Source organism: Nothoprocta perdicaria, unplaced genomic scaffold, assembly GCF_003342845.1.
Source record: "Nothoprocta perdicaria isolate Ctin4 unplaced genomic scaffold, notPer1 scaffold_50, whole genome shotgun sequence".
NCBI lineage: Eukaryota > Metazoa > Chordata > Aves > Tinamiformes > Tinamidae > Nothoprocta > Nothoprocta perdicaria.
Window position 1 is genome coordinate 880,053 of NW_020455755.1, and position 20,920 is coordinate 900,972.

The 20,920-nt window shown below is 44.2% G+C and overlaps 2 protein-coding genes across 2 annotated transcripts in view; one reads left to right on the forward strand and one right to left on the reverse strand.

Moving 5' to 3' along the window:
* The window catches only part of NF1 (neurofibromin 1), a 69,508-nt gene that overhangs the window by 27,185 nt on the left and 21,403 nt on the right, over positions 1–20,920 (forward strand). The window contains exons 34-39 of the mRNA XM_026047882.1: positions 47–193; positions 618–764; positions 1,096–1,206; positions 18,875–19,307; positions 19,561–19,901; positions 20,650–20,852. Of these exons, the coding sequence (XP_025903667.1) occupies positions 47–193; positions 618–764; positions 1,096–1,206; positions 18,875–19,307; positions 19,561–19,901; positions 20,650–20,852 (1,382 nt within the window). The remainder of the gene's footprint in view (positions 1–46; positions 194–617; positions 765–1,095; positions 1,207–18,874; positions 19,308–19,560; positions 19,902–20,649; positions 20,853–20,920) is intronic.
* On the reverse strand, positions 5,201–8,833 carry OMG (oligodendrocyte myelin glycoprotein). The gene is made up of 2 exons (XM_026047783.1): positions 8,671–8,833; positions 5,201–7,937 (listed from the first exon to the last, which is right to left on the reverse strand). Exon 2 carries the CDS (start codon positions 7,929–7,931, stop codon positions 6,612–6,614), a length of 1,320 nt encoding a protein of 439 aa, XP_025903568.1. The 5' UTR covers positions 7,932–7,937; positions 8,671–8,833; the 3' UTR covers positions 5,201–6,611.

Here is a 20,920-nt window from a genome sequence, read left to right on the forward strand (position 1 = left end):
TTCCCTTCCCTCCCTTGCTTATGGGGACACTGGTTTTCAACTGCAGGTTTTTCCTTGATATTGCATCCGACTGCCCAGCCAGCGACACTGTCAACCACAGCCTGTCGTTCATCAGTGACGGCAACGTGCTCGCTTTGCACCGGTTGTTGTGGAACAATCAGGAGAAGATTGGCCAGTACCTTTCCAGCAACAGGTAAGATTTTGGAAATTTTATGGAGAAAGGAGTTGCTGGTAGGAACTCAGTGTTGTGAAGTACTTTCAAATGCTTTTGTAGCAGCTACTGAGAACATTGTGGCAGAAAATCTCACCTTTGGGACCCTTTTGTCTTACTGAAAACCTGTTGTTGGGAAACGTGCAGAACTCGTGCCCTCTTCGCTACCAAACTTACATGCAAGCATAAAACTGAGCGCCAATGTCTGACATAACTTTTGTAGCATTTGTTATATGTATATATTATATTATGTTATATGTTATATGTATAGCAGGTTTTTCTAATTTCTTCAGTTAACACAGTTTGCTTTAAACTTAGCCTGCTAAAGGTAAAGATAGATATTGGTCCAAGACCAGCAATGCTGAGTAGTGAAAGACTTGCCTTTGATGCAATCTGCTCTTTCCAGGGACCACAAGGCTGTTGGCAGGCGACCTTTTGACAAAATGGCCACTCTTCTTGCCTATCTGGGGCCTCCGGAGCACAAGCCTGTGGCAGATACTCATTGGTCCAGTTTAAATCTCACTAGCTCCAAATTTGAAGAATTTATGACAAGGTAATGAGATTATTGTGGAGGGAAGAGTGCTTCGTGGGTTGTTAGACCTTAGCTTGTCTGGTACTGTAAGTAGTTACTGTACTAGCTTTCATTTTGAAGTTTAAAAAGGTGCTGCTACAAATGTCTTATATTCCTTGGTGGAAGACTTTAATTTGTGGGTCCAAAATTAAACTGAAAACCTTAAAAGTAGCAATTTGTGTTGTATTAAAATGTTTAGAATTGTGTAAACTTATACTTTCGTTTAAAGGTATAAGTAAAGAAGGGAGGGTTTTGGGTTTTTATTGTCATCGCATTCCTTGACACTAACTTTTCACAATATGCCACATTTTAGGCATCAGGTACATGAAAAAGAGGAGTTCAAAGCACTGAAAACATTAAATATTTTCTACCAAGCTGGGACATCCAAAGCTGGCAATCCTGTTTTCTACTACATTGCTCGACGGTAAGGAAATTTTCACCTTCTCTGTGTAAAAAACACTTGATACTTGTGATTTTACGTGTTTATTTAGGAAAGGGACACCAACTCCTTAAGAATGTCAAGGTTCCTTATTTTTTGCATTTTGGTGCTGGAATATTTTTGAGTTGAGATATATTCTAGATGAGAACTGCTGTGGTTTCTCCATCCAGTAGTACGTGAGTGCTTGTAGAAATGTACCTGAAGTTTTTAATAATGTTTTTGATTTTTCATTGTAGAGTTAACTATGTCTGTCACATTATTTTAACTCTTTTTTTCAGTGACTTTACTCTCTTCTTTTTCTGAAGTATAAAATGAGCAACAAACTAAAACATGGGATAAAATTTCTCAGAAATCCTCATGTCACTTTTTCAAGAGTAATACAAGTAATTAGGAGTTTTATACAGTGTGTTATTGCTTCAGTTTTACCAATGTGCTCTAAAAAAATAATTCCATGATTTTGAAAATGGTCAAGGTGTGTGAAAATATTGCCAAAGTGATGAGAAAAGCAAATGTTGAAGTGTGAACTGTAATTTTTGCAAAAGACCATGTTTTTTCAATTAGGCAAGAGTGAAAGCTTTAAGTCTTCCCTTCTGTGGAAGGTGATGATTCATGACAGTGTCATATGTTGCAGTACTGAAAACTTGGGAAGAATATCCCAGAGTTTAATATTAGTCACATTACAGACTAAGTCATGGTTACCTCTGTTCCACAAAAAAAAAAAAAAAAGTCTGTATTTGATTGAAATGAAGCAAGGCTGCAATTACAGTAAGTATGTAATTTAAACTAGGTATTTAAACCTAGTTATTAAGGAATTGAACTATGAAATCCATGAAATGAGGACAGTGTGCTCGAAACAGTACCTGTAGTAGTTACAGTCGGTGCTAGACGTTGTCCTCAGACTTCCTTGAGAAGTCTGTGTCTCTTCCTCTCTTGTGGAGAGAGGCCGGTGGACTGAGTGGAGGCTGGAGGGAGCTCTGCAGGCTCGAGGGCCGAGCTGGGGCTGCACGATGGGTTTGAGGGCCTGCGCGGGCAAGCGTGGCCAGCGCGATGTGCTCCACGGAGGGACTTGGTGGGAGTTCAGTGAGGAAAGTGGTGCTGCCTCGTGCAGCAGGAGTCATTTCTCCTCAGGGTGAACTGGTGCTCTTCCCTCTGACCTGCATTGTTGCTCTTTGAAAGGCAGTTATACAAGAGCGCTGGGAAGCCTGATGAGAAAGGATTATTACATAAGGCATCTGCGCTGAGGTAGCCCGTGTGCTCGAGACGGCAGGCGTTGCACAGAGGGGTGCCCGCGCGGCTGCAGCCTTGCGGCGCGGCCGCAGGGAGGGCAGCCCTGCGGAGCGGCGCAGCAGGGCCTGGGGACAAGCGGGGTGTCCCGAGGGAGGCGCTCCGGGAAAGGAGGATGGTTTCTGTGCTGGCCCTTTCCTGTCGGGAAGGGACTCCTGCAGTTAAAGTGCTCTCTACATGCAAATTTAGAGGAGTTGTTAATTTTTAAAAAACTTCCCCCTCAAAGGAAAAAAAAAAAAAAAAAAAAAAAAAGACAAATTTGCTCATTACATGCTTTTTCATTTGTTTTTTCATCAGACAATGTCTTCATGCCAAATAACGTAAAATGCTATCTTATTATCTCATGCTCTTCAGGCAAGAAATGAAGCGTGCAAATGCCAAGGACAGTGATAGCCCAGCCTTGCGGAGTCAGAGTTAGTGCTCTCTGGCCCTCATCCAGGGTACCCTTATGTATCTGTGAAGATCTTTGACATAAGATGGTTTTTGGTTGGTTGGTTAGTTTTCTTTTTGAACCTAGCAGGCTGTCCTGTTTCCTGGAATGATATTCTGACATCTTTTGTGCTAAAGGGAGCGTGCCAAAGCGGTGCCTATTTGGGGTTTCTGTCTTGTGGTTCAGAACCAGATAGGCTTTTTTAGGCTATGGAATGTGAAAAGAGTGTTTAGATTGGAGCTGCCAGCAGGTTTGAGGGCTTGCAGCAGCCTCTTTTCTTTTTCTTCTTTTTTTTCTCCAGTTTGAGATCTAGTTGCTAGGGCATCACTGAGTCATTTTACTGATGTATCTGGTTCAGTTTGTAGCCTCCTTGTGTTATGAAATTTAATCTCCTCCGTCATTTCTCTCTGCTTTTTGTTTCCTGGGCAACAACCTGACTTTTAAAAGCCGGTTTTCTTCCTTAATTCCTGCTCTGTTATGATGATGGTCAATAATCCAATAAATATTGATCTTGACATACTGCCATTAAGTTTTAAAGCTAATATCCCAAACAAATTAATAGGAAACATGGTAATTCAAACCTCTGAGTTATTGCTTCAGTGCACAGCTACTCCTGTGGCAATTGTAACCTTTCAAAAATAAACATATTCCTATTATAAGGTATGCAGTGCCTTTTGGTAAGCATTTAATATATGTAAGGAAGCACACGCACACACAAAAGATTATTCTGAAATATTGCATGGGTGTTTTGGAGAAAAGAATTTCTGTGAGGATAAATCTTTTTAGCAGCATGTTTATTTTGAACCACTTCTGTGGTGATCACATCCATGCCCATCAGCCCTCGTTCAATCTGACTGCGCTGTTGCCAAGCAACTCTGGTAGAGGACTCCTACGTTTCCCTGCCTGCTCCCTGCTCATCATCCAGTCCGTGGGATTTGAGAATGCCAGGAACCCTCTGTACGAGGAGGCGCAGGGTTCACGCGCCGTGGGCCAGCTGGGGCCGGGGAGCAGAGCCCTGGGCGTGAGAGGCAGGGCCAGCTCCCACTGGCTTTGGTTTGGAGTGTAGGCGCTCACAATATACCCTGTATGAGCTTAAGAAAACCTTGCAAACCCGCTTCACTTCCAGGCTTTTATCAGCACGTTTCGTACTTGGAAGTCCAGGTAGCAAGCGAGCCAGCCTGGGAAGCTGCAATTGGTCCTGCACGACTTCTGAAAAGCAGGTTTTTTGGTAGCTAGCTTCCCCTGCTTGCTCGACAGTCTCATTGGAAGAGGAACATACCCCAAGCGTGTGGAGGTGCTTCCGTGAACGCATCCAGTAGGACTTGGCAGCATGTCCAGCGGAGACTGTTCAGCAGAGGTGCATGGAGTATTTCATACACCTCCCTCAGTGAAATGTAGCTCACTCCAGGTGCTTTAGTCCCTGCTGCCTGTTTAGTGATCTGTCTTACCTTGTAACTAAGCTGCTCTAAACTGAGTAGGATAAAACCATGTGAATGAGATAGTGCTAGGAAAAAACCAATTCTGAACATGACGAGTAGATTGCTGCTTTCGTGACGACTTAATGCTTAGCAAATACATCGCCTGTCCAGAGAGACCCAAGCAGGTTGTGGGGTTTTTCTTATAACTGATTCTAGTTGGAGGAATTTACCTGTTTGTGTCAAATTTAACCTGAGAAAATAGATGGAAGCTGTGCAGGTAGGTGTCTTCTCAGACAGCAGTTTGGCCTTTTCTGTAACAAGGCGCTTCCATAAGCCGATGAAGGCACCATATATGCTTTTCTGTAGTGAGTATGTATATGCTTTAGGTGCTTGCGAGTCCTGTAGGGGCAAGAGTAGGTTCTATCTAACAATGATCTCATCAGTTAATTAATAAGCAATATTAGAGAATATTTGAGTGTCAAGGTAATAAAATCTTAATGCATTTTTTCCTATAAAAAATGAAGATTAGTCAAAGAACTGTTTAAGATAGATTTGTGTATTAAAAAGTATTCAGTGGTATTATCCCTCCCCAAGAATATATGGTAACGAGGCATATTTGAAATAAAGCACTCCCACTGATTCGGTTCAATACAAACTTAACTTTATTTTTACTTATATGCCAATGAAATAACTGTACAAATTCACTGTGTATCATTTATGTTCTTGTTAGAAATTAAAATACATTTCCGGTTATAGAAATACTGTTCACAATTGGAAAGTTGTGATTTCTCTGGTACCAGTGGTTGTACATGGTTGAGACCTAGGAGACCTAGGAGAAACAGGTAGAGGACTGCAGCCTCAGCAGTGAGGTTTCTTGGGTTTTGTAGCACCTTCATGCTACGACTGGAAATTAAATGGCCTGAAATGAATGGAAAACGTTTAATAAAGGTTTGTAATATTAAGTAAATATTTTTTTTTCAATTTACTTGTTCTTCAGTTTTCATTTCATGCTGTTTGCAGAACTTTACCTGTAGTATATCAAGTATCTTTGCCACGTAATTTAGATTATTGTGCCAGAGTTGATAGAACCATGCGTGCAACTATTTCTACTCGTTGATGGTGCAGATATTAAGGAAAATAGCATTCATGCTCATCCTTATAGGATAGTGATTTGGACATGTTCAATGCCACGGATGGAGTTAGTTTTTGAAGTCATAAGACCAGTTCAAGGACTGTGTAAATGACAACTTGTCAACTGATTATATAATTGACTTACATTACATAATTTGCCTTACAAATTGGTTGGTCTTTCATTTCGAATAGTTGGATGCATTCTGTCCAAGTTGTGATGTTCTTTTAAGCATATTGAAATAAACTACCTCAAATTCAATTATTTTCAATTATTTCAGTAAATTTAAGGCATTTCATTCCATTAATTTGTGTAGATAAGCTCAGTGTTGTCCAAGAGTGTCATGGCATTGAACATCTTGTATTTTTCCTCTACTTTTATCTTTTATCTCTTTGAAATGATGGAGAGCGAGAAATAACTTGCCTGCAGCCTCCGAGTCAAGACAGAGCAAAAAGAGAAATCAGCCCCTATCGCTTTCCCCATGCCAGGTTAGGCCATGCTGTCTTCTCTGTTTATCCCCTCCCAGCAGACACCATGGCGTTGTCATATTTACGTTTTAAATTCAAAACTTCTGTTCTTCATATTTAAAATACCTAATACATATGAAGCAAACATAGATATACATGCTAGCCATTTGCCCAGGAGTAACTTCTGGTTAGTGAAACAGGTTCAGCTTTTTAATTTTTTTTCCCTTCCATTTGCATGTCATCATAACGTACAAAGGAACTGTACTACTATATTACAAGAATTACTGGTTGGCAAGTCAAGCAAAACAATGCAGATATGATACAGGCCTTCTCTTTTTTGTTTTTGTTTCCAGATGTTTAATGACAAAACCATACATAAAGTCAGTACTTAAAATTCTGATGTTTTATTCTGTGCAAGTAAAATTAAAAATTTAAATACAAAATAAGCACATTTTAAAAACAAAATCATAGTTAGTTTTACTTGATTAAGACATATTAAAATAAGTAGCAGCTTAGTATCAAGACGTTAGTGTGCGCTTCCTTAGGAACTGTTACTCTCTTTAGATCAGAGTCAGAACTTGGAATTTCTTTCGTTTTGATTCATTGTTTGACCTGGACGTTTTCAGCCCAGCTGCGCAGCACGGGGAGAGACGACACGAGACTTAGCGGCCCTGAGCAATAAGCACTGCCGCCGTGTTAAGCGCTAGGACACAGAACGAACGCAGCTCACGGGTGCTTGCTTTGGAGGAGGGTACGGGGGTATTAAAAACATTTGTAGTGGATTCCTCTTTCCGTAAGGCAGCAGTTGTGCTCCGAGGCGTCCTGGAGTAGTTGGTGGGCGTCCCGCTGGTGATGCTCAGGGTCCTGGGGGTGGTGGAGGCAGCGGGCGGGCGGGCTGAGCTCGAGCGGAGCTCGGTCGAAACCTGCACGTAGATGGTGCGCGTGGCGGCCGCCTCGTGCGAGCTCGCCTTGCCCGCGGTCACCTCTTCTGGATAGAGCAGCAGTGGGCGGTCTGTGCTTGTGAACAGTATGGGTTGGCCTAAGGGAGTGGTCAAAGCAACCTCCTTGACTTTGAATTGTTTGTGCGTTTTGGTCATTTTGCTTGGTTCGGCTGCCGTCAGAGAAGTTTTGTCTGCTGCCTTCATTCCTTTAATGAGGAGGTTCGGCTCCGTGATGGTGGCCGTGGCCGGCGTTGGCGTCCAAAGCCCTGTCTCGTTAGCGCAGGGAGCCCCAAGGACAGTGGCTCCCGTTCCCTGCACCCACGTGAGCAGATAAAGGATGTTTGGCCTGTCGCTGCAGGACCACGGGTTGTTGTATAGCGTGAGCACCTGGAGCTGGAGGAGCTGGTCAAACGCTTTGTCAGGAACGTACGCGAACTTGTTGTTGTGCAGGTAGAGGCTGGTGAGGCGTCGCAGCCGCAGCAGCGTTCCCGGCAGGATCTGCGACAGGAAGTTGTGGGATAGATCCACCATCTCGATGTTGTAGGGCATGTTGGTGGGGACCGTCCACAGTTTGTTGCTGCTGAGGTTGAGGAACTTGAGGCTGCTCAGCGTGTTGTTGATCAGAACAGCCCGTTCCACCATGTTCCTGGAAACATCGAGCACTTTCAGATTCCACTGGTAAGCTGTGTCCAGTTTCTGGAGAACCCGGATATTGTTATTTGTGGCATATAATTCCCATAAGGACTTGGGCAGATGGGCAGGAACATTCTTGAGCCAATTGTTTGAAATATCAAGGGTCCTCAAATTGGTAAACCTGGTCAGCTGATGATCAAGGTCTGTAAACTGGTTAAAGGACAGGTTTAAATATGTAATGTTGTCTTGAAGTCCGTGTGGCAGTATAGTGAAGTTCCTGCCAGAACAGTCCACGTTCCTGTTGTTTCCTGAGCATGTGCAGTTGGAAGGACAAATACCCAGCACGGTGGGTATGACAACCAGGAGGGCCAGCAGGCAGGTAGATATTTTCAGTATCTGGTGTTCCATTGCTGCCTGAAAGCAAATATACCGAAATGACTCTCTAGAAATCCATAGAATATATTTGATTTATTTTTAAGGGTTGTCTTTGCACTGGCTACTTGCAGGAGAGATTAAGTTAAAATATCAATAAAGCCCTTTGTGGCATAGTCCTTTTTATAATTGTTCAAGAGAGACTTTACAAAGCATCCCTTCATAGACTGTCATGTTGTCTGGCAGAATGAGACTTGTTTTTTCATCTCCCTTTCCCCCTCAAGCTCAAATGAGGGCTTTCTTCCGAAAATGCAAGTCTCTTCCAAATGTTATACAATGTCTGCTTCTTGTTTTTAGTGATTTCAAGCCTATATTATATTTGGAATAATGTGTTCTTTTATACCAGATAAAAAAAATGGCTGTCAACTGGATCTGCTTTACAAATCTCTGCAGTAACATAGCAGTCCCCCCCATACATGCACGCTATTTGCTTAAATAAAATTGGTTAAAATACGTCTTAAATTGTTAGGAATTTTGAAACCCAGATTCCACTCTCATGCTAACATGCACACTATTATTTTGTTTTGCTACAGTGTTAATTACATTCTCAAAGCTGGTAACATGCATGAAAGCTGAATTAATGTTAGTAAGAAATCTCTGACACTGCAGCAAATTTCTGATGCAAGCATCTGTCATCAACTAATAATCTTGATCTTATTCCTGTCTCTGGTTTTGTAGTAGGTTTTTGTGATTAAAAACAAAAACAGAAACTTACCGTAGTCTCTTCTGTAATGTCAGTACATCGTTTCTGTGAAGGATTCGAGCTTAGAGGTCGCCTTGTTCTAGAGCTAGCTACAGTTGCTGTCTGTGGATTGTGCTCTGCTCTTCAGCTGCATCGTATTGCTGCTAGCTGGGGCTCCGCAACCACCTGATCTGCACTACATCGGAGGACTGCAGAGCTGTCGCTGGTGCTGACTCAAATTTATGGCAAGGCGTGCATATTCAATAAAATAGTGGGATTTTGTCATTTGAATTAGTTACCTTCTCTGTGCATTTTTGTAGAAGTTATTGCATCAAAATATAGCATATAAATTTGTCTGTACAATCGGCGTCAAGTGGAATTTCTGGAGGCTGTTTTAGCTTAACCCATGATTCTTTTTTAAATGATCCTATTTAAAAAGTCATTTAAGTTGTATTCTTTTTACTTTTACTCGTGCTCTTCTAATAATGTTTAATACTAATTTCAGCTTCCTCTCCATAACCTTTTTGGTCAACGTTGCTAGAGTACCTTTTTGTATTTTAAAAATGTTCATTTTTCTGCTCCTCAGATCAGGCTCTCACTGTATTATCAGATAAAATACAGCTCAGCTTGTAGGATTTTATAGTTTTCTATAGGAAATCTGTATCTGAATTTCTGTATGCAGTATGGTAAAACCGAGTATGGTTTATGGTAATTTGAATGTGATATAACGTAACAAGCCTTAAAAAGAACTCTCTTTTTTCAGGTACACAGTTTCATACATCTTATATAAATGATATAAAAAAAAATGGTAACTACTTTTCTTTGTACTCACTATGCACAGCAGCAAACAGCACATATGCACAATTTATGGCTTTAACTTTCAGTGTTAATTTAAAGATTTTGGAGTTTATTGCTGTAAAGTGTGCAAACATGCTCTGTGCAGCATGCACAAATATATTCCCTGCCCCAAAGAGTTCAAATTTACAAACTCTTGGCTGTTTTGCAGAGATGTCATGGAAAGAAGCTTTGGCTTCTAGCAGTCTCTTGCTATGAATCTAGACATTCAAATACAAATAAATACATATATATATATATATATATATTTAATTACCCTCTGAAATTACTCTTCAACTACACCGTAGTTTTCTTACCAAAATATGTCATTTTAGGTAGGATACTGAGCTTCACTTGTACTCAGGGCCAAGACAGGGATCCGTAAAACTTGACTTTTTAGTTATAAGGAATCTAGCATATGGGCAACATGAATTTAAAGATTTTATTAATAAGACTAAATACACTCTAAAGGTCTTGCTTCAGAGGAAGCAATCAGTAAATGTGCACAGCTAATTCTCATACCCATGTGCCTAGGTGTTCTGTGAACCGCTTGTATTTTGTCCACAAAAATCCAAGTTTTTCGGTGAAAACCCTTTTATATTTGTTCTTTATATATTTGGAGCCATTTCAGCTTTTGAGTGTCTAATATTTCTATTACCTTTTTACTTTCGCTATTTCTCTGTATTACCAGGAAATAGTGTGAAGATTTTGACATGGTATATTTTTTTGGCAAAGAAAGAAAAGAAATGTCATTCCTATTAATAAGAGATAGTGATGGCTGTCGTGGTGATTTACTTTAAATATCTGCAGTCTCTTATTACCAAGTTGTTCTCCAGTCAACCCCAGGAAATGGACCTTTGTCAGAATGATGGACAACATTCGGGTGTGCCAAGACACATACATGTTGGTTTTAATTTGAAGCTTTGGAGCTAAGCTACTACTCAGTTGTGCTTTAAGTATACAGGTGAGCCGTATGTCTTTGAGTTAGAAAGCTTTATTAAAATTAACTTGTAAAAGACATTCTGAGAAGGGGAGTTACATTGGAGAGTCTGGTAGACCAAAGAGATGGACTGAAGAGTTTTAGAAGCTCCGAGTTCCTCTGAGGCCGCCCTGTGCCTCGTGGCCGTGTCTCTGAGTGTCTGTACATACATCTATAGACCCCTGCATAGATATAGGCGTTCGCGGGTGTTGGTCCGTTTTGGAAGGCGCTGGGTGCCACGGGCTCCATCCCGCTGCATCCTGAAGCACTGGTGTTGGCAGAAGCAGCTTGTTCCCTTTGGGACAGCCGAGGTTGAGCAAGGCAGGGGAAGTGCCCGTGCTGCTGTCACGCAGTTCTCGCTGCCGCAGCTTCCCCTTTGCCGAGATATTTGAAGAATCCTCTGCTAGGAAACGTGAAGTTCGGCGGACGTGGTGGGGCTCGTCCGCAGGGGCGGCTCTGGCGGCGGCTCCTGGGCACCCAGTCTGGGAGCAGGGGGAAGCGGCACCTGCGCTTCCCAGAGCGGGTGCCCGCCGAGGCCTGGCCCGCTTCCCGCTGCGGCCTCCTGGAGCCAGGCGGGCGGCGCGGGCAGCTCGGGGCACTCGGCCTCAGCTGGCGGCAGGGGCAGCTCAAGGCACTCGGCTGGCGGGGGCAGCTCGGCGCATTCAGCCTCAGCTGGTGGCGCGGGCCGCTCGGGGCACTCGGCCGCGGCCGGTGGGAGCGGCTCGGGGCACTCGGCTGGCGCGGGCAGCTCGGGCCACGTGGCCGCGGCCGGCGGCAGGGTGTGCGGCTCCAGGGCCGGGCTGGCTCCCGCGGCCGCCCCAGCAGCGCTGGCTCCCGCGGCCGCCCCGGCCTCCTCGATGGCGCTCGCTGCCCCGGCCTCCCCCGTGCGAGGCCCAGGGCCCTCGGGGCCGCGTTCAGGCGGGCTGGCCGCACCGCCCGCTGCACTCGCCTCCTGCCTCAGCTTCCAGGGCAGCATGGAGAGGATGGACGAGCGCTTGTTGGGCTGCTCGAGCTCCGCAAACACCTCTGGCACGTCTCCGTCGGCGAACGGCGAGCGCCCTGCCCAATTCGTATCCGTGAGCAGAGGCTTCTTGCAGCATTTCCATAGAAAAATGATGGCAATAACCACTATCATAGTAGTCAAAATTGTGCCAATTAAGAGCGCTGTTAGCCAGGTTCCATCAGGGGCCGCGCTGGGGGTGTCGAAGGTCTCGGGGAGGTGCAAGCCGGGCATTGGTGCCTGAGATGAGGACATGGGAACCTTGTCCTGGCCTGGTGTCATGGAACGTGACATATCCGTCGCACCTGCGCCCCTGGTACCGGCAGGTGTGGTTGCCTCCTGCGTGGAGGAGTTCAGAGGCGCTTCTGTCGAGCGCGAGCTCCACACGTGCAGATCCGCCGTCACCTGCTTGCTGGTCATTTTCTCAAAGCCTGTTTAAATATGTCCCCTCCTACAGCAGCAATAAAATAGAGAAAAAAAATAGGGCTGTTGTAAACTGCATTTTTGCATAACTGCATTTTACTGACACCCTCCCCCAACAATTTTGTAGTAATATTATAGTAGTAAAAATAAAATTAACTACTAACTATAAAAAACTCCTTTTATCAGACACGTGAAGAGTTATGCACTTGAAACATGAAACACTGTCACAACAGTATTGCCAAAGAGGATTGTCACCAGAACACAGGGGATCGTCCTCCCTTGTACACAGAGCTGTGTGGGATCCACACAGAGAATTATCTGAGAAGCTCCTGACACCTCTCAGCATTTCCTGTTCTTACCTCTTTCCCAGTTAAGGTTTAGAACATAATATTTTTTCAAAGGTTCCAACAACTATAATGTAACTGCATTCTGATGCCACTAAGTAGGGTTAGCTTCATACAGATTGAGCCAAATCATTAATTATTGTAGCGCTGGTTATGTTTAGATGCAACAATATAAGTGCATATAAGTAGTAAATTAAACCTTATGAGAACATTATGATCAAAACTATTTGATTTGTAACACACAGAAATATTTCCATTTCGTTTTCTTCTGCTCCCCTCCTTTCAAAGTATATTCAGGTAATACTCACGTGTGGCGTTTGGAGTGGCTCCTAGTGGCAACGTCCTAGCAATGGAATGTCCTCGGTGTCTCAGTACAGGGGAGGTGCAAATACTCTGCTCAAGCTTTGAACGCGCCGTAAAGCAAGGAGCCAAGTGTAAAACGTTGCATGTAACTCCAACAGCACAGTTTCATTTCAAAGCAAATACCAATACAAATGCTAAAGCTTTGCATCTCAAAATTGCTTCTTACCTGCACATTTATCTTCTAAAAATCAATCAGTGTGTTACCTTTCTCGTTTGAAGCGTAAGGAAGACAGACCAGTACTCTTAAGGCTAGCAGCTTTGAAATGGCTTGTTAGATGTTGAAGTAGGCTTTTTGCAACCAAAGAGGAAGTTTACCAAAGCTTGCTGCAGGAAGTGTCAAGATTAGAGAGATGACTAAGAATTGCAGCTCAGAGATGACATGCTTTAAGGACAAAGTTTTCAGTGCTGTTGTTTTTATAAAACTCGAATATTTAAATGTTTGTGGGTTTTGTCCAGCATACGCCAAGCAAGTAGAAATTCCTAAGTGCCTGTTTGCCTGTCTCTGTTGACAATAGTTATGATTACTTCTATGTAAATCAAATGTTGTAGGTTTGGATTGGATTTTAATGTTGCTGATTTAATTTTCCTGCTGGTTTTGAAGATCTGTTAGGATTACCAGTAGAAAGGCAACCTCACCTTCGCTCCAGTGAGTCACAGAGAGCTTTCTGACGGCAGGAAGCTGCCTGGCTTCAAAGGCAGAGAACTGCACGTTGCACCTCTGCCTTGCCCCCGTGCCTCATATTATTTTCCCTTCGGGCAACTCCAGTGGCTGCTGCAGCTGTTATTCAATACCTTGGCTTTCTGAGCAGCTCTTTTCCCACCTCCTGTCTCTGTCTGGGCCCTTTGGTAGCGTAACCAGACTACTTTAGTCTGTCTCCATAAGCGTTCGTCTGGGCACGCTGCCTGGCAAAGGAAGCTTCCACAAAGGTGTCCTCACCGCTGCGTTCTGCAAGCGTGTCCTGCTGGTGCCTGGCAGCTTTGATGTGTTTCTGGTTTCATTACTTCTTTTTCAGAGAGCAGATTTGAAGTTTGAAGAGCATTCTCTGCCCACTGCTGCAGCAGAAACAGATCCTAATTCCATATTCGTGTGAAAACTCATAGCTTCTACTTAGAGATCTTCATCTTGTTCATGTTCCTTTTCAATCCTCTCAACCTCTACATATATTGTCCGTTTCCTACCTTTATCACTATTTCCTTTCTCTCCTATTTTTTCCTTCCTTCCATTGCTATGATGATGATTCTTTCCATTCCTGCCTTTTTTCATGACACGGATGTTTTTACTCTTTGTACTTGCTGCTCACGGACTGCTTGTGTTCCCTTGTCCAGGCTGGCTCCTCCTCGCAGAGCCATTCTCCTCTCTGAGGTCCGTTATGTTCCTGCTATGAGCAGCTCTGCTACAGGACGGGCTCCCTCCTCTGCCACCTCTCATTAGGTTTTGGTTCTTGTGCTGTTTCCAGAAGTGCTCGTGGTCATTTGTGGGGGAAGGTGAAGGTAACTGATGCAACATCCCCCAGCCGGTGGCTCCTTTTCTTGCAGAACAGGCGAGATGTTCTCGGATCGCCTCCAGATACCAGGTTGCATCACTGATCTGTCAGCTTTCCTCCTCTTGATCTCCTGTTGTTGCCGCTCGTGTTTTAGAAATGCCTGATGTAGCCCTGCCCCGTTGGCCTGTTCCGCTGCCCCGTGGGCTCCTCCTGCAGCTTCATCCCAGATCCCGCCTAGTCTGTTTTTTATTTTTCATCTCCAATGAACTGGCTTTCTGATGCCTCCCACTGTAGGCTGGGCTTGCTGCCTCCTTCCACTTTCACCTTCCATACTCAGCCATCTGCCTTTAGCCTGGGCTGTTGCTTTTTTGTCTTTTCATTTTGGGATCTTGCTCTCTTGCTTTCAATGCTACTGTCTTTTCCTTGCTTCTCTGTTGTTTCTTCGTCTTCTTACTTCATCTGTAAGCTTACTTGGATGGACATGTTATGGGGAGATAAATAGGGGTTATAATTGTTCCTTCAGATTCATACACCCACATGTGTGATAATTTGCAGGGAATGTTATGAATTAGAAAAATAATTTCACGTGAACTCTAATTATTGAAAAACTTGTAATGTTAGTTTATTAGTAATAACAAATTGAAAGAGTTCTTGTATTTTAACATATCACACAGACATTGCATATTCACGCATGGACTCAAAGCACAGTATATCTGCCTGCTCTCAGTCTGCTTCAGAAGCAATAACGCTGGTGTAAGAAGCTTCAAATGGAGAGAAAGAGAGGGAAAAAAAAAAACTGAAAGGGCATTTTGAGAGTTGCTGGTCCCAGGTTCTGTGGCTGCATCAAAGCAAGCAGCGCCAGGCTCTGCTGCTCTTGATGTGCCGAGCTGGGTGCCCCTGTGTGGCGCCCTGCGGCATGACAGGCCTGCTGGGCTGGCTGCCCTTTCCCCAGCGAGCCCTGAGCACAGCGAGTTTCTGTGCTCTGGCTTTATCCTGTGCACCTCCTTCAACGGTCACTTCTGCTCAGACCAATCTTGACAATTCCTTCAGCAATCTGGATTGCTAAAAGCTGCTTAAAACAATCGTACTCCTTTCCAGAGCTACGCGTTGCAGCGGCGTTCCGTTACCGTGCAACCAAAAAGCCCACGTAAGATGTGAACTCCGTTCTCAGGTGTTACAGTTCATGCTGTTACTTGAAAGCAGTATTTTTACCTCATGCACATAGGGCAGAAAGGCAAAAACTGCATGTTTACCTGAATATGATTTAAATCTCAACTACGAAATGGGTTACAAGGCTTTCGGGTGTCTTTGTGTCTCTGCTGGGCCGGTCAGCAGCCCCCTCGGTGGCCGGGTGCTGGGTGGTGGCGTCCGCAGCCCTGCTCTGCAGCACGGCGTCCCGCTCCCACAGCAGCTCCTGCGCCGGCGCGTCGGCGCCCGCCGCCTCCGTGCGCGTCCCGAGCCACGAGCCCGCCGCCGTGGGCCAGAGGCTGCTCGCAGCCAGGAAGTCACCGTTGCTCCTGGGCGTGCGCCTGCCTTGCCGCGCTTTTCTGAGATAGGACAGTTTGTTTGCCAGTACCACTGTTGACAGAAGTAAGAAGGTGCAGATAAGCACGAGTACTGCGATAACAATGAAGCAAATCAGAACAAGGGGCTTGTGGTCCTCGCACGCGTCTCTCGGTGCTGTTGTCTTGGCCTGGGTGGTATCCCTGACTCCTCCTGCGGCAGACACGGCACTTGTGGCAGGAGAAGGCGTTGCGGGGCTTGGGGCCCCCGTTGAAGACCAGGGCTGAGAGGTGCCTGGCCGCTTTCCTAAAGCAGCCACTGCTTTGTGGCTGGGACCAGCGCTCAAAGGCACCTCTCTGCTGCCTTCACTTGTGGTCAGGCTTCTGCCTGGGTTCGGGCTGCTAGAATTCCAGGTGTCACTCGTAACCATGGCCTGTCCGCTATGATTTGCACTTATGTGCAAATACAAAGAAAAAATTACTGCAGCAAAGAAAGCAAAATGCCCTTCACTGCATTTCTCTCTCTTCATCTTCCTGTTTCGTAGCCTGCAAAATAGAAATACTAGCATTAGTTTAGTACGTTCAAGTCCTTAGAAGCCTGACTCAGCCCTCGCGGGAGCAGCGGGCAGCACTTCGTGGTGGACGTGTAGCTTCCTGCCTTTAGTGGATGTGGGGGGAGTTCAGCTCCTTGGAACAGGAGAAAAAATAGGTGGTCTGGGGCGTGGGGACTGCTGAACCCCGACAGTGCGAGACCTATAGAAAATGCGTGAAGACAGAGGAGAACGTGGAGCGAAGCAGAGGCAGAAAAGTGCTTCCTCTTAAGCACTTGGTGATGCATAACTGGAGATGCAGACTGCAGTTCCTTCTCTTTCAAGTTAACCATATTGCATCTTTAAGTTCATCACTTCTGCTTTTGGATGGTGAAGGGAGAAACCCATGTAAAATTTACAAAATATTTCTGTAAGGAATAGTAGTAACTTTAATTGGTTACATTTCTTTGCTCAGGTGCCTGAGTGCTTCATAAATGCGTAGCAAAATCTTTTGGAGCTTACAGCTTGTTGTCCCCTCGCGTCTCTCCTAGCTGTATTAATAGAATGAAAAGGTTTATAATATATAAAGTGTTACATATCTTATCTTTGCTCAAATATAAATATATAAGAAGTGACCAAAAGTAACACTTACTTTCTCTTACATTTCTTTCCAAAGTTGTTAATGTAGTTTTTTTCCTGCAGTGGATTTTTTTCCCCTCTTTTTAAGGCATCTGTGTGCTAGTAAGCTTTGGTAATTTCGAATTATGTTTGATGATGTTTGATTATGTTTGATGATGTTAGTCAAAAGTTAGCCTGTCCACCAAAAAACTTAATATATGCACTAAAATATAGGAAAGATGAAGTTGGGTGTCTTTACAAAATCTGGACAGCAGGCCACATTGCCAGAACCCTCCAAGGAAACAACAGCAGTGATGTGCCTGTTGCAAACCCAGAGCGCCACGTGGGGCTGCCTTGCAAAGGAGGCAGAGGAACAGGAAAGGACTGTATGGATCCTTTGCGTTTCAGTTCACCCGTAAGCATGTAGGCTCCCTTCTGGGATAAATCCTTCTCTTTAAGATTGAACCAGGAACAGGCTTGACTACAGCCGGAGCAGAAACTCTAACTTTATGTGGTACAGACCGTAGCAGACTGTAACTCTAGGCGCGGCCTGGAGGTTTTTACACTGAACTGTATTTGCCAGGACGGTGCAGCTGGACTCCAGCATTCAGTGTTAGTGCCCGAGAGCTGCAGCTGCGCTTCTGCCTGCGCGTGCAGCGAGCCCGCTGCGGCCGCACGGGCTTTCCTGCAAAATCAGCAAGCTGGCGATGCCAAGGGCCTCGCTTAAGGCTCCCGGCGCAGAGGAACTGGCCGTTGAAGAGCTGTTCTGCCCAGCTCGCGCAGAGCGTCCCCGGTGCGCAGGGCAGCGCTGGGCAGCGGCTCTCACCGTTCGCTCGCCCTTTGGAGTCTGCTTAAGAAACAGCCGTAACATTGCTGAAATGCAAATGTTATTCAACTTCTTAGTATATTTTTGTCTAATGCTTTCATTATAAATCAGTATTTTTGGATTACTTGAACTCTTGTAAAAGCACCCTTGCATATAGTTTTCTACAAAATCTAAGAGAATTTTGAAATTAAAGCAAGAGAAGAAAACATGCACTTACCTTGTCAAGCTGTAGTCAAAATAAATGATGTTTTGTATTTTCACTTCCCTAGCAGTAAGACTTCTTTGTGCTTATATTTGCTGTGAGGACATGACCATTAACAGAGAGCAAATAAACGTGGACGATGCTGGTGTTTTTTGAACAAATCTGTAACTGAACTTGTGTGTCGTTTAGCCTGAGTGAGGAGCTAAACCACGGAGATGACACACTTCCTTTTTGGTAACAGCCGTGCCATGACATGTGAAAGGGGAAAAACACCAACGTGCCCAAATTAGCTTTCGGAGCAACAGGAAGCAGCCAGGAGCAGGAGGTCTGGAGGCCGCCGCTCGTGGCCCCGCCGCCGCCGCCGTGCTCGGGGTGGCCACAGCGTTCCCAGGAGCGGGGCTCCCCTGCAGTGAAAACTGCCCCTGTGCTTAGAGGGTTCGTTAGGTCTCTCCACAGTCTGCTGCTTTGCTTGAAAGACTTGAGGTGACGTTCACGTGAGATACAGTTACAGGTACTTGGAGCGCTGTACATGCTCACGAGTGACTGTTGAGTATTTTATTTTGTCCAGTCTCATAATGTTCAGAGCATCATTAAATAAGAACAAAAGCTTCTTAACCTTTTAGATTGCCTGGCTGTTTATCTGGGAGAACTAGATGATGACTTGAACCCCTAGCAAGTTGGATGAGTTGGACTTTGGACTATAGTTTTCTACTTTTGTTTTGAAAGAGGTTCTTAGCTCTTTTCCTGTAATGCAGTTTTGATTTAATTGATGCACTGTTGCTGTCTGTATGGGTTTTGTGTTTTTCCTGTTTTTTGAGAATTTGAATAAACCTCCTGTCTGCATGGAGGCCATTTGACTATACGGCGGCTTGCACAGCACTTGGGAAGGAACAGGGACTGAATCTGTGTCAAACTTGACCTTCTTAGCACATGTGAAGCCCTGCATGACAGAGAAGCCATCACTGGATAAGCACAGATGCTTTTGTGCTTTTGGTCTGTTAGCATTGTTAAAGATTTATGACGTTTTTAGGATTATGTTAAAGACAAATCTGTTTTAATATAATACTATTTTTACTATACCATGCAGATATTTGTCATGTGGCAAATGTTGTCTTCACTCTTTTTCTTACAGGTTCAAGACTGGCCAGATCAATGGGGATTTATTGATATACCATGTCCTGCTAACTCTGAAGCCATACTATGCAAAGCCATACGAGATTGTAGTGGACCTCACACACGCTGGCCCCAGTAATCGTTTTAAAACAGACTTCCTTTCTAAGTGGTTTGTAGTGTTTCCAGGCTTTGCTTATGAAAATGTCTCAGCAGTTTTTATTTATAACTGTAATTCTTGGGTCAGAGAATACACCAAATACCATGAAAGACTCCTGACAGGCTTAAAAGGAAGCAAAAGACTTATTTTTATAGACTCTCCAGGAAAGCTGGCAGAGCACATTGAGCACGACCAGCAAAAACTCCCGGCAGCTACCTTAGCTTTGGAGGAGGACTTGAAAGTGTTTCACAACGCTCTCAAACTGGCTCATAAAGACACCAAAGTTTCTATTAAGGTAAGGCTGCTTTAACTCTCTTTCTAGTGAATTCTTACATTTTGATAAGGGTTTGAATACATTTTTGCTCTCTCTTAATTCTGAGATCCTGGGAGGAAAATTCCAACTTATTAGTATATGCACATTAGGAAGTGTAGCACTTGCTATAGTTTCTTATAGTCAACTTTGGAAAACAGAAGTTTGAGACTTCTTTTTTTGCTCTTTGTATTGTTGACCAGTGGTGCTTGAAACATTTTTCTGTTCTGCTTTTAAGGTTGGCTCCACAGCTGTGCAAGTGACATCAGCCGAGCGAACAAGAGTCCTGGGACAAACAGTGTTTTTAAACGATATTTACTATGCCTCGGAAATTGAGGAAATATGTCTTGTTGATGAGAACCAGTTTACCTTGACCATTGCCAACCAAGGCACACCGCTCACCTTCATGCATCAGGAGTGCGAAGCCATCGTTCGGTCCATCATCCACATACGGACACGGTGGGAGCTGTCCCAGCCGGACTCCATCCCGCAGCACACCAAAATTCGCCCGAAGGATGTTCCTGGGACGCTGCTGAACATAGCGCTGCTCAACCTGGGAAGCTCAGACCCCAGTTTGCGGTACAGATCTTTTAAATTTCTACCACTTTTCATCAAAAAATAGGAATTCTGCCTAAGATATTCTTGATTCTAACTAATCTCTCTGGAACAAAACATTTTTTCTTCCATCATAGCTCTGCAAACATAAAAAAGTACTTTTTAAGTCCAAGATTTTTCTAAAGAAAGATTACCTTTTTTGTAGCTGAAGAAAAACATTCATATTGTCTGAGTGACTGGAAGCATTTAGGAAATTTTATTTCTACTTGTAAAGAGAAATACTTCTTTGCAATGTCTTATTGGTCAGACTTGAATTTTCATGGTATTGAATGTCTTGCGTGAAATCTCGGGAATGGAATCTCTGAGAACAGGACAGGGTCTTGTCAGAAGGGACTCTTGCAAAATGGGTAGTGGCTCAGTGGGAGCCTTGGGGCCCTTGGCGACCCCTTTCCCAGCAGCTCAGGTGCACTGGGAAATACTTAGCGCTTTGCAGGACCAGGTGTCTCTCTGACAAGTCCAGTATTTTCTAACTTCATCAGAGATCATTTAAAATAAGTGGAGGAGTAACCTCACTCACTTCTCCAGGGCAAGTGCTGTTGTCTGTGAGCCGTAATGGCTGCAGGAAAAAAGTGAAGGGTTTGAGTGTAGTTGCTAACCTGGCAATATTGATTTGATATTAAAAATGTCAGCATCACTACTGTGATATTTTAGTGTAATGCCTATAAGATATATGAGAAAAGTATTACGAGTCATGTTGTTTGCTTTGTTCTAGGTCTGCTGCCTATAATCTTCTATGTGCCTTAACCTGTACCTTTAATTTAAAGATCGAGGGCCAGTTACTGGAAACTTCAGGTCTGTGTATTCCTGCCAACAACACACTCTTTATTGTGTCTATTAGTAAAACTCTTGCAGCTAACGAACCACACCTTACCCTGGAGTTCTTGGAAGAGTGCATTTCTGGATTTAGCAAATCTAGTAAGTATCAACCTAGTAAGTTGTGGCCAACTCTCCTGGCTGTTTTAGCTATCTCTGTTACTGAGTCA